General features: G+C 42.9%; 1 protein-coding gene across 2 annotated transcripts in view; it reads right to left on the bottom strand.

Moving 5' to 3' along the window:
• Nucleotides 1–16624, bottom strand: part of rin2b (Ras and Rab interactor 2b) — a 42681-nt gene that overhangs the window by 4610 nt on the left and 21447 nt on the right. For both annotated transcript variants that reach the window (XM_088006603.1, XM_088006606.1), the window contains exons 3-11: nt 16473–16567; nt 14537–14726; nt 14345–14453; nt 12970–13042; nt 12367–12458; nt 6962–8251; nt 2203–2285; nt 1882–2107; nt 1670–1801 (exon numbers count right to left, since the gene is read on the bottom strand). In XM_088006603.1, the coding sequence (XP_087862729.1) occupies nt 1670–1801; nt 1882–2107; nt 2203–2285; nt 6962–8251; nt 12367–12458; nt 12970–13042; nt 14345–14453; nt 14537–14726; nt 16473–16567 (2290 nt within the window). The remainder of the gene's footprint in view (nt 1–1669; nt 1802–1881; nt 2108–2202; nt 2286–6961; nt 8252–12366; nt 12459–12969; nt 13043–14344; nt 14454–14536; nt 14727–16472; nt 16568–16624) is intronic.

The following is a 16624-nucleotide window of genomic DNA, read 5'->3' on the forward strand; positions in this document are numbered from 1 at the left end:
TGCTTCTGCTGGAGGTTTCTTCTTGTTAAAAAGAGTTTTCCTTTACGAACCATATGTTGTTCTTTAAGCTCTTTATAGTTTTTGAAGTTCTATAAAGAAAAAGGTTCTCCTGGGTGTGTTATGAAAAATAAAACTCTAAGTTTAAAACAACTTACATTTTACTTTTATGTTTGACAGAACTTGTCTTGGATTAGAATCCTTTCTTGTTTTGTTTTTTGATGTTTGTGCAGATTTACCAGGAAGTTATTATTCATAAATCAGCTGGCTGGCAGTTTTTTTTTTTGCTAAACTAAATCTGGGAATCAGATTTAGTTTGATCTGGAAGCTGTTTTTTTGGAAACAGCTTCCAGATCAGCATGATTCAGTCAAAAAAACGCAAATTTGCCAATTTAAATTGAAACAAAAAGTAACAAGGTGCCACAAAGCTTTTGGGTTCTGAAGAAAACAGAAGATGTTGCAAAATAACTTATGAGTGAATACTCATGTCACATGTTGCTGAGGGGGATTTTCCTCTGCTTGGCTGATTTCAGCAGAAATCTTCTCTGTGATAAGACGGACGTGGATCCATAACGTTCAGATATTTGTCGACTGCACATACAAGCGATTTCAGTATAAAATTTGGTCTTGTTCCTTTGAAAGGCAGTCCTCAGTGGAAAGTGTCCTTTCTGAAGAAACTGAAACAGGCGGTCTGATGAACTTCCTGATCTGCTGCCGTGAGGCGAACAGCAGAACCATGGGATCGCTGCTCAACGTTCTGCCTCAGGCTGCCACAGCTCCTAACTGTCCTCCACTATTTTATTTTAATTTTATTTGATGAGAAACATAAGCTTGGAACCACCGATCAAACAATTTTTGACTCTTTAGAAGAAAAATCAAATAAAATGAGAAATAACTCAAGAGTTCTCTGAAGAGCTGCAGTTCTGGAGCTGCAAACTAGAATATCATCAAAACTTTATTTATTTCAGAAATTAAGCTAAAATAACTGAACTCATTTGCATGGATTGATAGTTGTCAGTGTTGTTGGTGCACCTATTACTAGCACACTTTTTCCTTCCACTAAACTATGTAATAACATTTTGGGATTCAGCAAACAACCAGTTTCTTTAGCAGACAGCTCTTTGTGGCCGACCTCTCTGGTAGGAGTCAGTGACCGTCAGGTGTCGAGTCAGCAGTCTTTCTAACGGACCTTTTAATGTTCTGAGAAACAAAATTATGTTTTTCATTAACTGGAATAAGACTCACTCTTATTCCACTCAAATTAAAATGAACAGGAAAAACATGTTGCAACATATCTCTGTGTGTGATCAAGCTGCATAGGAGTTTCATTTTTTAAAATTAAACAACAATTAGATTACATGTTTTATGATATTATGGAGAAGCATCTGCATCTGAAATGGAGCAAAGATGGAATTTTTTTAAATTAATGAACTTAAATACTTGTTAAAGTTAGTAGGGCTGCAGCTAATAATTATTATAGCAATCAAATCGATTATTTTGACAAAGGGATAAAAAATTGTCACACTTTCATTCAGCCATTTTTGGAAAATATTGGAAATATGAAAGAATTAATTAAAATCCTTTTTAAATACAGAAATAGACATTCTATTGCCTGAACACATGGCAGCATTCCTTCAGATCAGAGTTTAATCTCAGATGGATCAGAACCAACCTTCTCCCTGCAGCAGCGTCGGGTCCAGCAGCTCCATCATGTATTGAACCTCGGTGTCCAGCTGCGGCATGTCGCACTGAGCCACGACGTAGGTCAGCATGGGCAGGAAGTCGTCAGCCCCGTACATCCTCCCTGCGAGGAAAAGCAGCGCTTGGAGGTCAGAGGTCAGCTGCAGAGTGGAGCAGGAAGCAGCAGACGGCGGTTCTGCTCACCAGAGTTGTCCTGCATGATGGTGTAGATGAGTTTGCACACTCGCAGCAGCAGCGACACCTTCTGGTCGGGGGAGTACATCTTCCTCATGTTCAGGAACTTCTGGCGGATTTTCTCGATGGCGACGGAGTCGGGGGGCACGGCCCCGTCGACCCCCAGCTCATGAGGCTTCTTGGTCCTAGCCAGGGCCAGGTTCTCCCTGAGCTGCTGCAGCGCGCCGCTTTTCACCTGCAGGACGAAGGCGACAGGCAGTGATAAGACCCCCTCTACTCTGACACCCAAAAATAAAATCCATTGCATTTAACTGCCTTCAGAAATCTCACCTGGAAATCGTGCAGAATCACCTCAATGATGCTCTTCAGAGGCTTCAGGACACATTTGTGCATGGCTTTCTCCAGAACCCGGTCTGTGCAGGATTAAAGACACACACACCCACAAACACACACCACAGGTTAACGCCAAAACAAAGCGCTGCACAGACGTTAAAATTGTTTCAAACAAGTTTCATTTGTGTCACTGCCAGGTTCACAGCACCGCTGGCAGCGCAGCACCTCAAACTGGAAAAGTTACTGTAAGAGTGAAAACGTTGGCTTGTTCCAAGGAGCCATCAAACAGACAAAACACGATCCAGTTCCTGAAACTTATGATGCAAGAGTTCTTTGAATGCAGCAGCTACACACTGAATGAAAGAGACCGAGTCACTGTTTGGCAATCCGAGATGAAATCTTGTTTTCATGTAATCAACTGTGTAAAAGAAAATGCTACCAAAGAAAACTGAAAACGCAAAACGCAGTTTAACGGGCCAGGAGCTTTGCTTTATAAGATCAAAAGCAAATACCAAGAACATTTTGAAAATTGAAAATCAGTTGGAGTTTTTGTTAGTTTTGTGATTCACCATTAAAAGAACAGATCCAATTGACCAAGGAGTCCAAAGTGCGGCCCGGGGCCATTTATGGCCCTCGGAATGACTTTGTGTGGCCTCAAGAACGGTACAAATGCCACTACTGCTGAAAATGTCAGAAACCGTACATTATGCTTTTATTTTAATAAGGTAAAACTATGAGACACTTTTTATATTTTGGATCTAACATGAACTAAATGTCCAAAAACAAGACTACTTCATTTCTCTCATTAAAATATTCCATGTTTAGTTTTAGCTTTAAGGGCATAAAGGTAAAAAACAATAAAAAAAAAAAAAAAAATATATATATATATATATATATATGTATAGTGTAAATTATTTGTGGTCTGTGAGTTCTTTTAGCTTTATAATTACACCAAGCGTGGCGAAAAGTTTGGACACCTGTACCTTTTACAACAATGAAATTTGAAAGAAAATAAAATGTGTTTTTCGCTCAGCTGGTCTTTCCCAACCCGGCCTCTCTTCTTCGGAACAGGTCCATCAGCTCTTACCCAAATGTGATACAGAACATATTGCTTTAGACCTCTTTCACTTTGGCACCCATCTGCACTGTACATTGGATCACCATGGAAACCAGTTATTTACATTGGCTACCACACATCAGATGAGAAACCGGGTTATCATTTACTCAACTGACCTACATCAGTGGGGTCCAATTTCAGTCCCTGAGGGACGGCGTCCAACATGTCTCAGACCCGACTCTGCTCCAGGAGACCTGATTTAAATTACTGAGTCATTCACTGGCCTTCATACCGAGGGATTAATAGCACCATCTGCAGCACACAGACCCGAGAGAACTGGGACTGGACGCCACTAATCTATATTCACCACTTTCCAGAATCTAAAAATCCCCCGACTCAGCAGGCTGAAGCAAAGCTGGTAATGACCTGTCCTTCAACTCTGGGTCTCCTTTGTTTTCTCAGCTCTTTATGGTCTGCGGTTCAGGTTCAGGGGCCGATAAGAATGGAAATATAAAGCTGAGGGGAGTCATCTGAGGGCGCATTGTGTAATTATTAACACTGGAAATCAAAATACAACAGAAGATATGGATGAATAGGCTGCAGTGGTGGTGGGCACTGCTGACTAATTTGTTAGTTGTGCTACCCATAAAGCACTAATCATAAACATTAGTTCTATAAAAGCTAAAGCACTAATTTAGTTAGACATTAGTCCACAAATGCTAAAGCGCTACATCAAACTGTGTTAGTGCTTTAGCCAGTGCTAACGGATGCATTGATCAACACCCCTGGTTGTTTGTTCATGGAAGCGTTGTATTCCTCTGTCTTTCTCATTTTTTCATTTGTTGCATTTGACTTTTGCTTAATATAGATTTTGGGACCAAAACAGAGAAAATGAGGAGAGGAAAGAAAACTGCTTCACTCCCTTCAAAATAAGAGCATGAATATAAGCATCTAACTACTCGAAAAATTCTCAACAGTCAATAACCAAAATTTCAACACACTGAAGAATTTATCCAGAAAATTGTATTTAAGGTACGCTAAGAGTGCTAAATGTTTTCAAGGTTAGCATAAACGCTAACTCGCTAAACAACAAAACTATCTTCTCTGTTAGGGCATTACTGGTAGTGTAACCATTACTGGACAACAGTGTAGCCCATTTCTATTAAACTACAGCCATTATGAATAGAAAAAACATAAATATTTCAGTAAAAATGTTGTGGAGTGGAGAAAGAGACTCAACCCAACAGTCCTGTCTTTCAGTTTGCTGTTGGAGACATTGGCACACAACAGACCTCAGAATCCACATTCACTATCCACATAAACTTTCAGAGATTCGTTAAGAGTCGAGTGCTTAGTCTGAGCCACCCAGTTGTTTACCATCAATCTAAGAAACATGAAACCTCACAAAGGCTCAATCTGTACGTCAGACCTACACACATTCAGCACTGCATTAATTCCTGCCTACCTCAACTATGCTGCATCCACACAACCGAGTTTTATTGTTCCGCAGAACGACTGATGCAACTATTAATGCTGCGTATTCATCCCCAGCCTCCAGGCACAGTTTATGCCACTTTCATGCAATGCATGCAGGGAGATGCGTCTGTTGCAACAGCTCCATAAACTCCAGAGCGTGTGTGAACGGATCACTTGTTTCTAATGAATTCCTAGAGGTGAGTCAGAGGAGTCGCCTGAATCCCTTCCACGCGTCTCTACAAGCGCTGCAGGCCACTTCTGGGAAGGGCTTGGCTCTTCTCTAATGGAACAAAAACAAAGCGGGAAGCTTGAGGAGTGCACACAATGTTCCGATCTGATTAACGTGTTTTTAAACCTTGGATTTCCCTCTTCCCTCCAGAAGGGTTCATTTCCTCCATTCGCACAGAAGTGTTTGTAACTGGTGTTTATCAGAGCTACAAGACTTCCCTAAACTGGGATAAGGTGTTTTTGCTGCCAGCTGCATGGAATACAGGCATGAAAACAACCGTCAGATTCTGGATTATCTAAAAGAACCAAATAAGAGCTGATGGTTTTCCGTCTGATCTGGAACAGAAACCTCAAAGTCAACTCCAGGCTTTGAGGAACGTCCGCCAGCGTGACAAGCTTTACTATCTGTGGCCTGCTAGCACCGAAAGTACAGACCACTTCTCCGTCTGAGAACAAGGCCTGGCTGTTATTGTTTACAATGAACAAGGGATGTGAGATGTGTGCAAACACACCAGCTTACATTATTCATGCAAAATGAATGTGAACTGAGCCACAACAGCAGATGGAAAAAAACCCAGCAATGCCTTGAGTTAGAAAACATTTCTTGCTCTTTGTTTGTGTTTTCTGGGCTTCTGCTGCTGGCTGGCAGTGTGCAGCAGCTGCTTAGTACTTTCTCTGCTCACAAAAACAAGCAAGTTCTTAAATTAATGCTGTGTTGAAACTACAACCAGGATCTCTGTAAAGCTGCAGACTGCAGGCTAGCTAATGGAGCAGATAGCCTGACTAAGCAACCAGCTAATATCAGCCACTTATACTTATGTTACTCTAGCAGAGTCTAGTAGCAAATTGATCTAATTTTACTATTCTATGTCAGAATAGTAAAATAAAAATAAACAAATGTAACATATTGCTGCAGACACAAACAGTCCCTCTGAATGGCCAGTCTTCAGCTGAAACCATTTTAGCACAACTGTAGAAGCTAATATCTACAGCCAATCAGCACCATGAAAATTAATGTTGTTCATTGATTGGTTGTGTATCAAGCCTCAATATTTCAGCTTCCTGAGCTGCATCTTCTTTCAAATATTTTAGATTTTCACTATTAAATGCATTTCCTGATCTGTTCAGTCCAAAGGTTGGAACTTTGGATGAGAAGCTGGAACTGGCTGAGATGAAGAGTTTTATAAACCAACCATGAGTTCATTAGGATTTTCAGAGATGGGCCATGTGAGCATGGAAGGACCAAGTGGATGAATGGATGATGTGACGTTTTCCAAATCAACTGGCAATGAATTATCCTTGAAGAGAAATACAAATATTTGGTTTCTAGTTTCTATCTGTTACAATACCAGATCTTATGTGACATAAAGGAAATCAAAGGCTAACTGTTCAAACTGAAAATAAACTTACACCAACAGCCTCCGACCAGAAATAACTGGTAGACTGGCCTTTCTGTAACCAAACCCCAGGAGTGTTCAGGACTAAGATGGACATTTACAGTAGAACTTTGATTCCCAGCCTAGGAAGCTTGAAACGCTCTGGCTGTTAAAGAGGGACGTCATTCTGACGAGTTTCTCCACAGAAGCTACCCTCAGCTTTACTTCCCCATTAGGAAGAATGGAAACAAGAAATATTGAGTGTTTTCAGAGACAGAGTACTACAAAAAGTCAAATTCAGCTACCAGCACTAAATATTGCTGATACGGCTGATTACTGATATTCTATATATTATACATATTTCACCAACATTTTGACACCTTGAAAAAACGACCACACTGCCGACTTCACCACTGATTCACTGCACTGCTGTTTTACGAAACAAATACCACACGACCAACCGTCTCCCTCTCCGAATAAATATCGGTAGTTGGTATCGGCCGAGTTTTAATCATTAGAATGATACAAATATTTAAAAAAATTACTAATATCTGCCGATACTGATTGAGAGCCAATATACTGTGCATTCCTAGAAGCAGTCAGAAGACGGTAGACTCACCAATCTGGTCTTCAGGTATGAGGGACTCTAAGGGCGGGTCGAGCTCGGAGCTCTGCCGCAGGTAAGCCTTCATCTGGGTCATGAACTGGCGCACGGTCTGCAGGAAGTCCATCCCCGACGTGTGGCAGCTGCGGTTCTCCTGGACAAAGCTGATGTAGTCCTGAACCAGCGAGCCGAAGTATGAGCTCTTGTCGCGGGACAGCTCGGCGATCCGCTTCACGGCCCGTTTCTCCGGCGTGATCAGGGAGCTCAGCAACCCGCCCACCTTGCTGAAGCGTCCCTTCAGGGAGCGGGGCAGAACGAAGGAGCCGCCGCCCAGGCTCACGCCGACACGCCGCCTGCGGGCTTTGAGGATCGGACGGAGGCGCGACTCCAGATCCGCTTCCATTCCGACGCCGTAGTCCTCCTCCTCTTCCTCCTCCACGTCGTCGTCGTCCTCGCTGGTGTCCTCCGCCGGGTGCTGAGGCGGGCCGGGCGCCAGGTCCAGGGAGAACCCGGGAGACCGGGAGTACTCCAGGGAGTCCGAGGACGACGTCGACATGCTCATGTCGCTGAACCGCTGCCGGCCCCTCTCGTCAGGACCGGACAGGCTCTGCGGCGGCTCCTCGGCAACAGGTGGGGGCTGGCAGGTGGGGAGGTTGGCGCGGGACAGAGCCTTGGCGATGGTTTCATCGTCCAGAGCGATGTGGCAGCGGTGAGCCTCCAGATCGGGCTTTTGGGGTCGAGGAGGCGGTCGGTTTGGTGAGGAGGTACTTTTGGTTGAGCTGCTGGTTCTACCGCCCAGTGCCGGCGGCGCCGGCGCGGGCCTCCTGCCAGACGGCTGCTGCCGCTTGGCGGCGACCGGCATGCTCTCGGTTCTGGAAACAGCCGAAGGAGGCCCGGGCGGCGGTGGAGCGGGCCGCCGGCTTGGTGCTGAGCGGGGAGGAGGGGGGCGAGGAGGCGGCGAGCGCGATTTACTGTTCAGCTTGGTTCGATCCAGGTCCGGCTCGGCGGCGCACCTGCTGCTGCTCAGCGGCGGCGAGTCGGCAGCTTTCTCTGGGGGGTCGGGGTCGCGGCTGTGGGTCTGAAGGAACAGGGGCGTCACGAAGCACAGCGGTCCAGTGGGGGGGGCGGAGTCCTGGAAGCCAGCGGGGGGGGCGGTGTGCAGCTGTAAGGTGGGAGGTGCGCTCTGGTGCGACTCCTCCACCTCAGCGGTCCGTTTGGTGCGCTGGGGGCTGAGGGTCCGGCTCAGGCGGAGGCACGGGGGGGTCGAGCAGCGCCGCTGGCTGCACAGCGCAGAGTCCCAGAAACCTGGAAAACACAGAGAAACGAGGCATGAAGGAAAACCAGATGAATCACTGCAGAGAAAACAGAGAAAAAATCTGATACCTCAATCAGAAACTCCTAAAGAACAAAAACCTCTGCTGGATTTTCTACAACTTTTCACCAAAAACTCATTAGTTTCCTCCAGCTGTTGAGGCTGTCATGTGTTTCTGCTTCGGTGGAGCCTTTCCTCTGCCTGGAGCAGAAACCCGGTGAGAGTGCTGGCTCTGATTGACTGAATGCCGACACAGATCCAGTAAAGAGGGAGTTACCCACTAATAACAGAAAGAGAGGCCAATGAAAGAGCAGTTCCAGTTCTGCCACTCCCCGCTTCCTGATCCGCGTCTCCCAACTTTCAGGATCCGTTTCTGGGTGTTTCACTGAGTTTATAGCTTTACTGCCCTCCATATAAACACACATGCTGGAGTAATTTGTTTGAAAAGAGCAGTTATTCTGTATTTAGGCTTAAGCTTCTAATTTACAGGTCCGTAATGACACCAGAGAGAGGCGTGGACGCAGCAGTGACTAATGCTGCCGTCTAAAAATGGAGCCATCCACTCACATTTCTCCAGCTGTCTGGTGATGCCTTCCTGCCCACAGTGTAAACATGAGCCTGCGGTATTTTCACGGGTGGATGTGAGCAGCTGACCGTGTGAGAGACAAACTAAACATTGCACACAAGAAGCCACTTTTCTCTAAGTTAAAAAAATAACCAGACTGTCGATTCTTTAGTCGAAGAGATCAGCCCTCACCGTCTTCAAATGGAGAACTTTGATTTGATTTGAAAACAGAAGAAAATGTTCAAACAAAACTTTATATGCACAGATAGTTTCGACTTTTGTTCCATCTGGAAATAAATCAAGCAGAGAAACATAAAATATGTTTTTGTTGCTCTAAAAGGACCAGCAGAGATATAAATGTTGTGTTTTGCCAACTTCAGGTTGTTACACTTTTCTTTCAAAATAAATTTTAGATGTTTTTGCATCGCGTAGATTAAAAAGACAATTTAAGTTTAAAAAAAATGTTTCAACTGCAGGTATTTTAAAAATCGATGATTACAACTCAAATTAATCAAATGGAAATGAACGCTTCTCTGCTGTTTTCCTGATGAGCTCATGGTCTAATAATCTAAGAGTTCACCCTGGCATTTGTCTTCTCCAAAGCCTGAGAATCATTTCCGTCACGTGTCAAGAAACACCTGACTAAACGAGCTCTGCTAATCCACCTCATTTGCTTTTGCTGCTCCTGTTCAAGTCTCTGTTTGACTATTTGGTTAGAAAGATGTTGGAGTAGGGGATAAGATCAGTTACAATGGATGGAAGGGATGACTTGAACTCTCTGCTCTTTGGTCCTGCGTTTCACCCATGAAGCCTCTTTTTCAAACCCCTGGGATTTGGGGTCAAAGTTCAAGGATTGTTTGAATTTTTTAGATGCTAATTAGCTGCTAACAGACGTAAAAACCAAGGATTTAAGTGAGCCAGTATGAATCGGTGCACTATTTTTTCTCACTTAGAGCAGAGATAAAAAAAGAAAGAAAAATGTTTCCATGGTTACGCATCAACCATCTGAAAGTAAAAAATTTAAGACCAAAAATCTTTCCAGCTACGCAGCATCCAGAACCAGAAAAAAAACTGTCCAAACATTCGACGCCTCAACCAGAAAGGTTATGAATGAAAGTTTAGATAAAGAAGAAATGAGAGTTAAGGTAGCAGAGCAGCTCCAGCATGCTGCCACCAGGAGCGGCGCCGGTCCAGAAAACACTTCCCATGTCAGAGAAACGGGCCGCCGTCATCGTTCTGCATCAAAATGGCGTCAAAGTTTCTGCCTTCGATGCCATTTTGACTGCTGCTAAAATATTGCACCTGAATGACTGGTTTTCTAGGTCACCAAGAACAGCAAGCAGCAGGATCTACTGGAGACTCATGAAGCCACCAGCGCAGAGCTTATCCAACATCTGCTGCAGGTGAAGACTTGAAATCTGGAAGATCATTTATCCAGAGAAGAAAACGTGAACGCTTAGACAAATCCTGTTTAGATCCAACAGTAAAGCATCTAAATGCTATTCCTACTAGGGACACCAGGAGAAACGCAGCGAGAGACTGACTGAATGGAGAGGCTAAAACTTTAGACCTGCGGTTCTGGAGATTACAAATACAGACGCTCTGCAGGACATTTTTCACATAAAAGCCTTTAAAACTTCTGAACAAAGGCAACCGTCATGGCAACAGGCATGTACAAAATATCTGATGATGTATTTCATTTAACATCACAGTGAATTCTGCTCAAAAGCATTTATTTTAACGGAGTTCAAGCAATTCGATAAGATATTATACTCAACTATTGGAAACTGACATTTGCTTTAAATGAATATTTGCCTTAAAACACGAAGACAAGTCAAAGTTCCAACTTCCATCTGGTGCAAATCGCTTCCACCTTTTTCTTCTAACTTATTTTAAAGTTCTAACTTAAAAATCCTCTTTTGGAGACAGAATTAATAAAAGGTGAACCCAACTTACTGCTGGACGTTTATCTTTCTCAAACTCACACATTTAGGTTCAAAATCCAAAACTCACAAGATTTCTTTGTTTACAGTGGACAGTCATACAAATCGTTAAAACTATGAAAGGAGTATTCCCAGCAGACGCAAAGCCGCCAGAACAGCACTCACCGTGACCTTGAGAGCGATAAATAATGTGAAGCTCCAGCGACTGTGATTAGTGAGAACCCTCAGCAGAGTCCAACTGAGCCTCCTCTGGGCTGTAAGCAGAGGACTTCCAGTGCCGAGGCAGATAAAATGCAAACTGTGCAGCTCACACCCACACAGGAATGCAGCCAAGCAGCTCCTCATGTCGCGCTGTCATGCCTGTTGTGGTGGCATCTGTGTGTTTAAACAACATGTTGTAGCTTTCCACTCATCACATCCCTTCCTACAACACTGAGGCGTAATCTGAGGCAGGCTGAGCTGAAATGACTCGGCAGATGCAGCACCGTCACAGGAGCTTTATTAAAAACTTAAACGGCATCTATTAATAAATATAAATACTGATCATTACTAAGGTACCATATGTTATATTGTTCCTTTGTGAGGCCCTTTTAGTAGAATGGCAGAGACGTTCGCTGATGAAGATTTGTTGCTGCTCTGCTGGATGAAGATGAAGATGAGGAGCTACAGAAGCGCCACTTTTCATTCTGTGATTTTAAAACTACAGCCGGCATTACCGTAAAGCTCTGAACTTCAGGCTACAAGCTTCCAGTACTTGTGTTATTTCATAAACACCAGAATGGCAAAGAGCTGGAATAATAATAATAATAATAATAATAATAATAATAATAATAATAATAATAATAATAATAATAATAATAATAATAATAATGTATAGCCTGCATACATAAAAACTAGAAAATTACTACATTTTGTATGTTCTGTACTTTTACCTCAGACAATGTGAGTTAATATGTTAGACTAGTATGTAACTCTGGGTAATTTACTCATGTTGTGATTCTGTGGGAATCTGACCCAGTCCAAATGGGAATCAGAACCAAAATAAAACCGAAAACAGTTTGATGATAAAGTTTTAAAAGGATGTTATTAAACTGGTCTGTGATTTTAATCACACTTGGACACTGATAGTCATGACAATAATTTACTACAACAGACATAAACTTCATAAACTTATATGGCTTCCATGTTTACAACAAGAGGGAAGCAGGAAGTGGACCGACCGGGAAACGGGACAAAGACTCACGTCAAAGATAAGAAACCTGGAAGATCAACGTAAACAAACTGTTTGCTCTGGTAGACAGGCTGTTCCAGCTGATAAATGGAAAGTGTCTAATTTTTTGACATATACTGAAATTCTGAATTTTATTGTTTCTTTTTTGCTTTTAGAAAACAAATAATAATCACAAACCTGCCTGAAAAGACCTGATGAGGATATCATGGAATTTTCCCCTCATTCTGGATCATATCTTGTTTTCATTTGAACCAGAATCAAACTGCAGCGAAATGAGTTTTTTTGTTTTGTTTGTTGTTTTTGTGTTTCTTTAGCAGGTTTATGAGCAGGAGCGCAGCGCGGCGTGCCGGGCGTTACAGACGGGGTTACCTGCACCGAGCTGAGCCACCTCCTCCAGCTCCTTCTGCGTCTTTGCAGATGAAATGACCTCAGGAAGTTTGAGCGTGAACGGCAGGATGTCTCTTTAAATAAAAATAAATTCATTAATAATTAAACAGAATGATTAAATATGCTGTGAAAAAAAGACAAATCAGACAGAACAGGAAATCCAGCATGTTTTTGACCTAATCACAGTCCACAGTCCTTAAATGACACGGACATCCGGTTACAAAATAAAAGTGTTGATCCCACCAGTTTGTTGGTAAAAACACCCAGAGACCCGACCGACGCACTGAGAAGTGAAAACACGTCTGTTTCCATTACGCAGACAGATGTGAAACCCTAAACATGTTGGGACTTTTTCCAAATAACTCACCACTGCTCTGAGCATTTATGATATTCAACTAGATTTTATTCAAGGTGCATGTTTGCTGTTTTTCCTGTTGCATCTCTTAATGCCCGTTTTATTTTTCTCTTATTTTTATGAGCATTAAAGAAACTGCTGACTCTGCAAACACTATTTTTGCCCATAACTTTTCCATCCTCTTATAAAATGTCTGATCTTCAGTGAAGCCAGTGAAAATAGTTGTTTACCTGCTGACACAGTAGAAGGCCACTAGGTGGAACAGATCAGCGAAGCTGATCCCAGATCCTTCCATGGAAAAGGCTGCAAGCAAACAAAACGCAGACAAGTTGAAGAAAAATGTCCAGAATCACCTTCATGACAGAAATCTGATCAGAAACAAAAGTTTATGGAGCCCAAAACCAAAAGCTGATGACTCCACCACACTGGGACAGCAGTTCAATTGAAATATCACGTAGCAGTCTGTTTAACAGTGCTTCTGAAGGAGCCTCTGACTGAAGACAGTAACAAAACATTTTGAGAGACACGGAGTCGTTTGTTGATTTATCTGAGTGGGTTTGGGTCAGACAGCTGAAAGACGCTTCTGGACGGCTTACATTACGACCCTGAACAGCCTGACTTCAGCCCTGCTGAATATCTGTAAGCTATTCTTAGACGTCTGGCCTATGCAACAGAAATACGTCAGAAGATTGATGAGCGCACCGTCTTCAAGAACTCTGAAGAATCTGAATTCATGATTACAACAACATTTAATTTCCCTTTGAGATTAATAAAGTATTACTGAATTTGAAAATGATCACAGTTCATGAAACACCCTGTCTGAGCTTACTGACTTTGGGCTCAATACAAATGCCTGCCACACTTTGCAGATTTCTTTGTTACATTTCTAAACCTCCCATGTGTTTTCTTCTTCATGCGCTACATTGTGTTGTCACATAAAATAAAATAAAAATATTCTTCAGTGTGAGGTTTTCCTGGAGCAAAATGTGGAAACTTCAAGGTAAAGCCAAAGTTGATGATTTTTTTAAAGCTCTTAATTGTATTTTTTGAAAACAACATGTAAATGTGGAGCTGATGACAGCAGAGGCTGAATGAGGATCTGCTGACCTCAATGTGAAGGTCAAACCAGGCCAAAGTCTCCTCCTCCCTGTCATTACAGCTGAGAAAATCCACAGCGGCTGTGTTGTCACTAGCTGGAAACACTGAACAGTTACTTTATTTAATAACATGAGCTGCAGACAAAATTTAAAACCTGACTCAGGTTTTACTGTAAAAACAATTCAAATCAGAAACAAAATGAGTCGGGTGCATTTGAGCTGATCTGTAACTTTTCACGCTTTTATTTAGAGATTTCTACTAAGAAATCCCTGAATAATGTGTTACGGTTGTAAGTCAAGACGTGTTGACCAAGCAGCCTGTGAACTCGCTTTCATTTCTCTCTTTTGTGTGATTAATTCTGAACTCTAATGCAAGGCGGACAGGAAGTGGCATGAGCGACTGACTCACTATGAACTGAGGACTGAGGTGAAGAATAAAAACACGGAAACATTTTTCTGTTTGCAGATCTGAGTTTCTTTCTTAATGGAGCAAAGAGAAGCGACTTACAGTACTGACTCTCTCTGACATTGAAGTGGCTGATGGGATTTTGTGACTGATCCTTATCCAGACGCACCGACAGAACCTTCCTCTGCAGAACCTTTCTGACCAGAAACACCTGCTCCGTCAAAGAAAACACCATAAGCCATAAAATCCTTCTTGATAATGGTGAAAGAGTCATGCTTGGTGTTGACCTCTCACCCCTGGCGGCTGTTTGAGCAGAATGCCAGAGGCCTCCTCTTCGCTGACCGCCAGCAGCAGCCAGACCTGGTGAGTCTGAGTCAGCCGCTCCAACACGCTCATCCTCCGCCGCAGCGAGTCGTAACCAGAGTCCCATTCCCCCACGGATCCCCTGCAGCGCGGCGGCTGCAGGAAAGCACCGCTCTGCAGCCTGCAGACGAGGGAGAAGCAGCCGGCCCAGAGCAGCTTTGACATCAGCTGGCACAAACATAACAAATACTGCAAACAAACTCGTACGCGAAGCAACGTCATCCGTGGGCTGGAGTCACTAAATGTCCCGTCTCACCAGCTTAGACTGAAACATACATCAGGTTTGGAGTCTAAAAGAACTCCACAAAGTGACGCCGTCCAGAGAAAGTGGAGATCAAAACTGTAGGAAAGTGAAAGTTTCTCCAGAAAACAAAAATCCATGCAGGAAAGCAGCAGAAGTGAACGCTAGACACGATGAGGCAGTGAGGAAAGTGGGACGGTCCTCAAAATAATTACCCAACATTTCAGTCATGTGTCCCTTCGTCATCCATAAAACACAATCTTTCATTTCAAAATGTTTAATTTTAGAAATTATATTTTTGTAATAGTTTGTAGACGTTTAGTCAGAATTTTGTTGCTTACAGATAACAATTTGTTTCAAATTATGATAAACAGTGTAACTATAAAAAGCAAAAAGATGAACAAACAGAAGGATGAAAGCGCAGAGAAGAGTTGAAGAATGAGGAGTTTCTGCTGTAGATGCATCGGTGATGTTGGGAAGTGGAGGCGTAATACAATCATGTTTTTTAGTTTTTGTGAGTCATCTAGAGGCATTTCTATGGACTGATGGCTGTTATTTCAAATACCAGCAAAGAGTGAGTGAAAGTGGGCCAGCCTGGAGGAGATGAATGCATGGAACAATTTTTCAGCATCAAGGTGTGGGCAATTCACAGAGACCTGAAATATCTTTGATATGAAAGACAAGAGAGATGAGTCAAACCTGACACCAAGGTCAGCAGAGAGAGAGATGCTTAGTCCAGACAACATGGATGCAGTAAGGGATGAGTGGACCTGGTGGACAGAACCAACCAGGACACCTAGTGAGTTCAAAGCCATGACGCTCTGACACCGGTCGAAGGTAAACTGACATATGAAGGACCTGGTGCTCCATGCTCCCTGAGGGATGCGGTTAAACACCACCTGGACTGGTTGGGCTAACTCCAATGGACCCTGCTGAGGGTCCAGAGCCGGTCCGATGTCCGTGGACCAGGAAGAAACCCAGCCTGTTACCCCTGAATCTGAGGCGACACAGCAAGCCCTCTCCTCCAGAACAGTTAGAACAATGTAATATTCAAGATAAGCTGCAGAAAAACCATCAAAACTACAGAAATATCAAATAAAAATGGAAACGTAGGTGGCATTAAACAGCACAAACCAACATTTACTGTAACTTGTTCCTTTACTGAATGATTTCTGTCCTGTTATTAGACAGAAGAGTTTATGCACAAACTACACCAATAAACTTCTCTTTCTTCATCTCAGGTTTTTCCTGCTTATTATCTCGGTTTGACAAATTCTCAATCAATCTATAAGTATCCTGTTTCTTCGTTCTCATTTTATAACTAATTCAATAGTTCAATTTAAACATCTGTCACTTAAATAATCAGGTTGAAATAAAGTTATATTTTTAAAAGAGATATTTTGGGACTGGAAACAACAACTTGTTGAAACAACATTATAGTTTGCTTCAATAATTAACTTTAGATGAACAGAAGTTTCTAACTGCAGGAAGAAACTTTTCAGAAACTGCTAAACTTTTTTCACTCATGTTTCATTATTTAAGTGTTAAATTGTAAAATGTGATCACATTAATAAAATAAACCAAGCATAAACTTCGACATGCCATCAGGAGTCAGATCAGTCCTACCCTTGTATCTCCAGAGGCTCCTTGTCCAGAGCCGGCGCCGTTTGGACCATCTCCTTCTTCAGCTCCCCGATCTCCAGCGCAAAGGTGTCAATCAGCTGGAAACGGACAGAACGAGAAGCTTTGACTGATGGAGGCGAAGAGGAGGCGGGGAG

The sequence above is a fragment of the Poecilia mexicana genome, unplaced genomic scaffold (genome assembly GCF_051168715.1).
Source record: "Poecilia mexicana isolate PSO_F unplaced genomic scaffold, ASM5116871v1 scaffold_1, whole genome shotgun sequence".
Taxonomy (NCBI): Eukaryota; Metazoa; Chordata; class Actinopteri; order Cyprinodontiformes; family Poeciliidae; genus Poecilia; species Poecilia mexicana.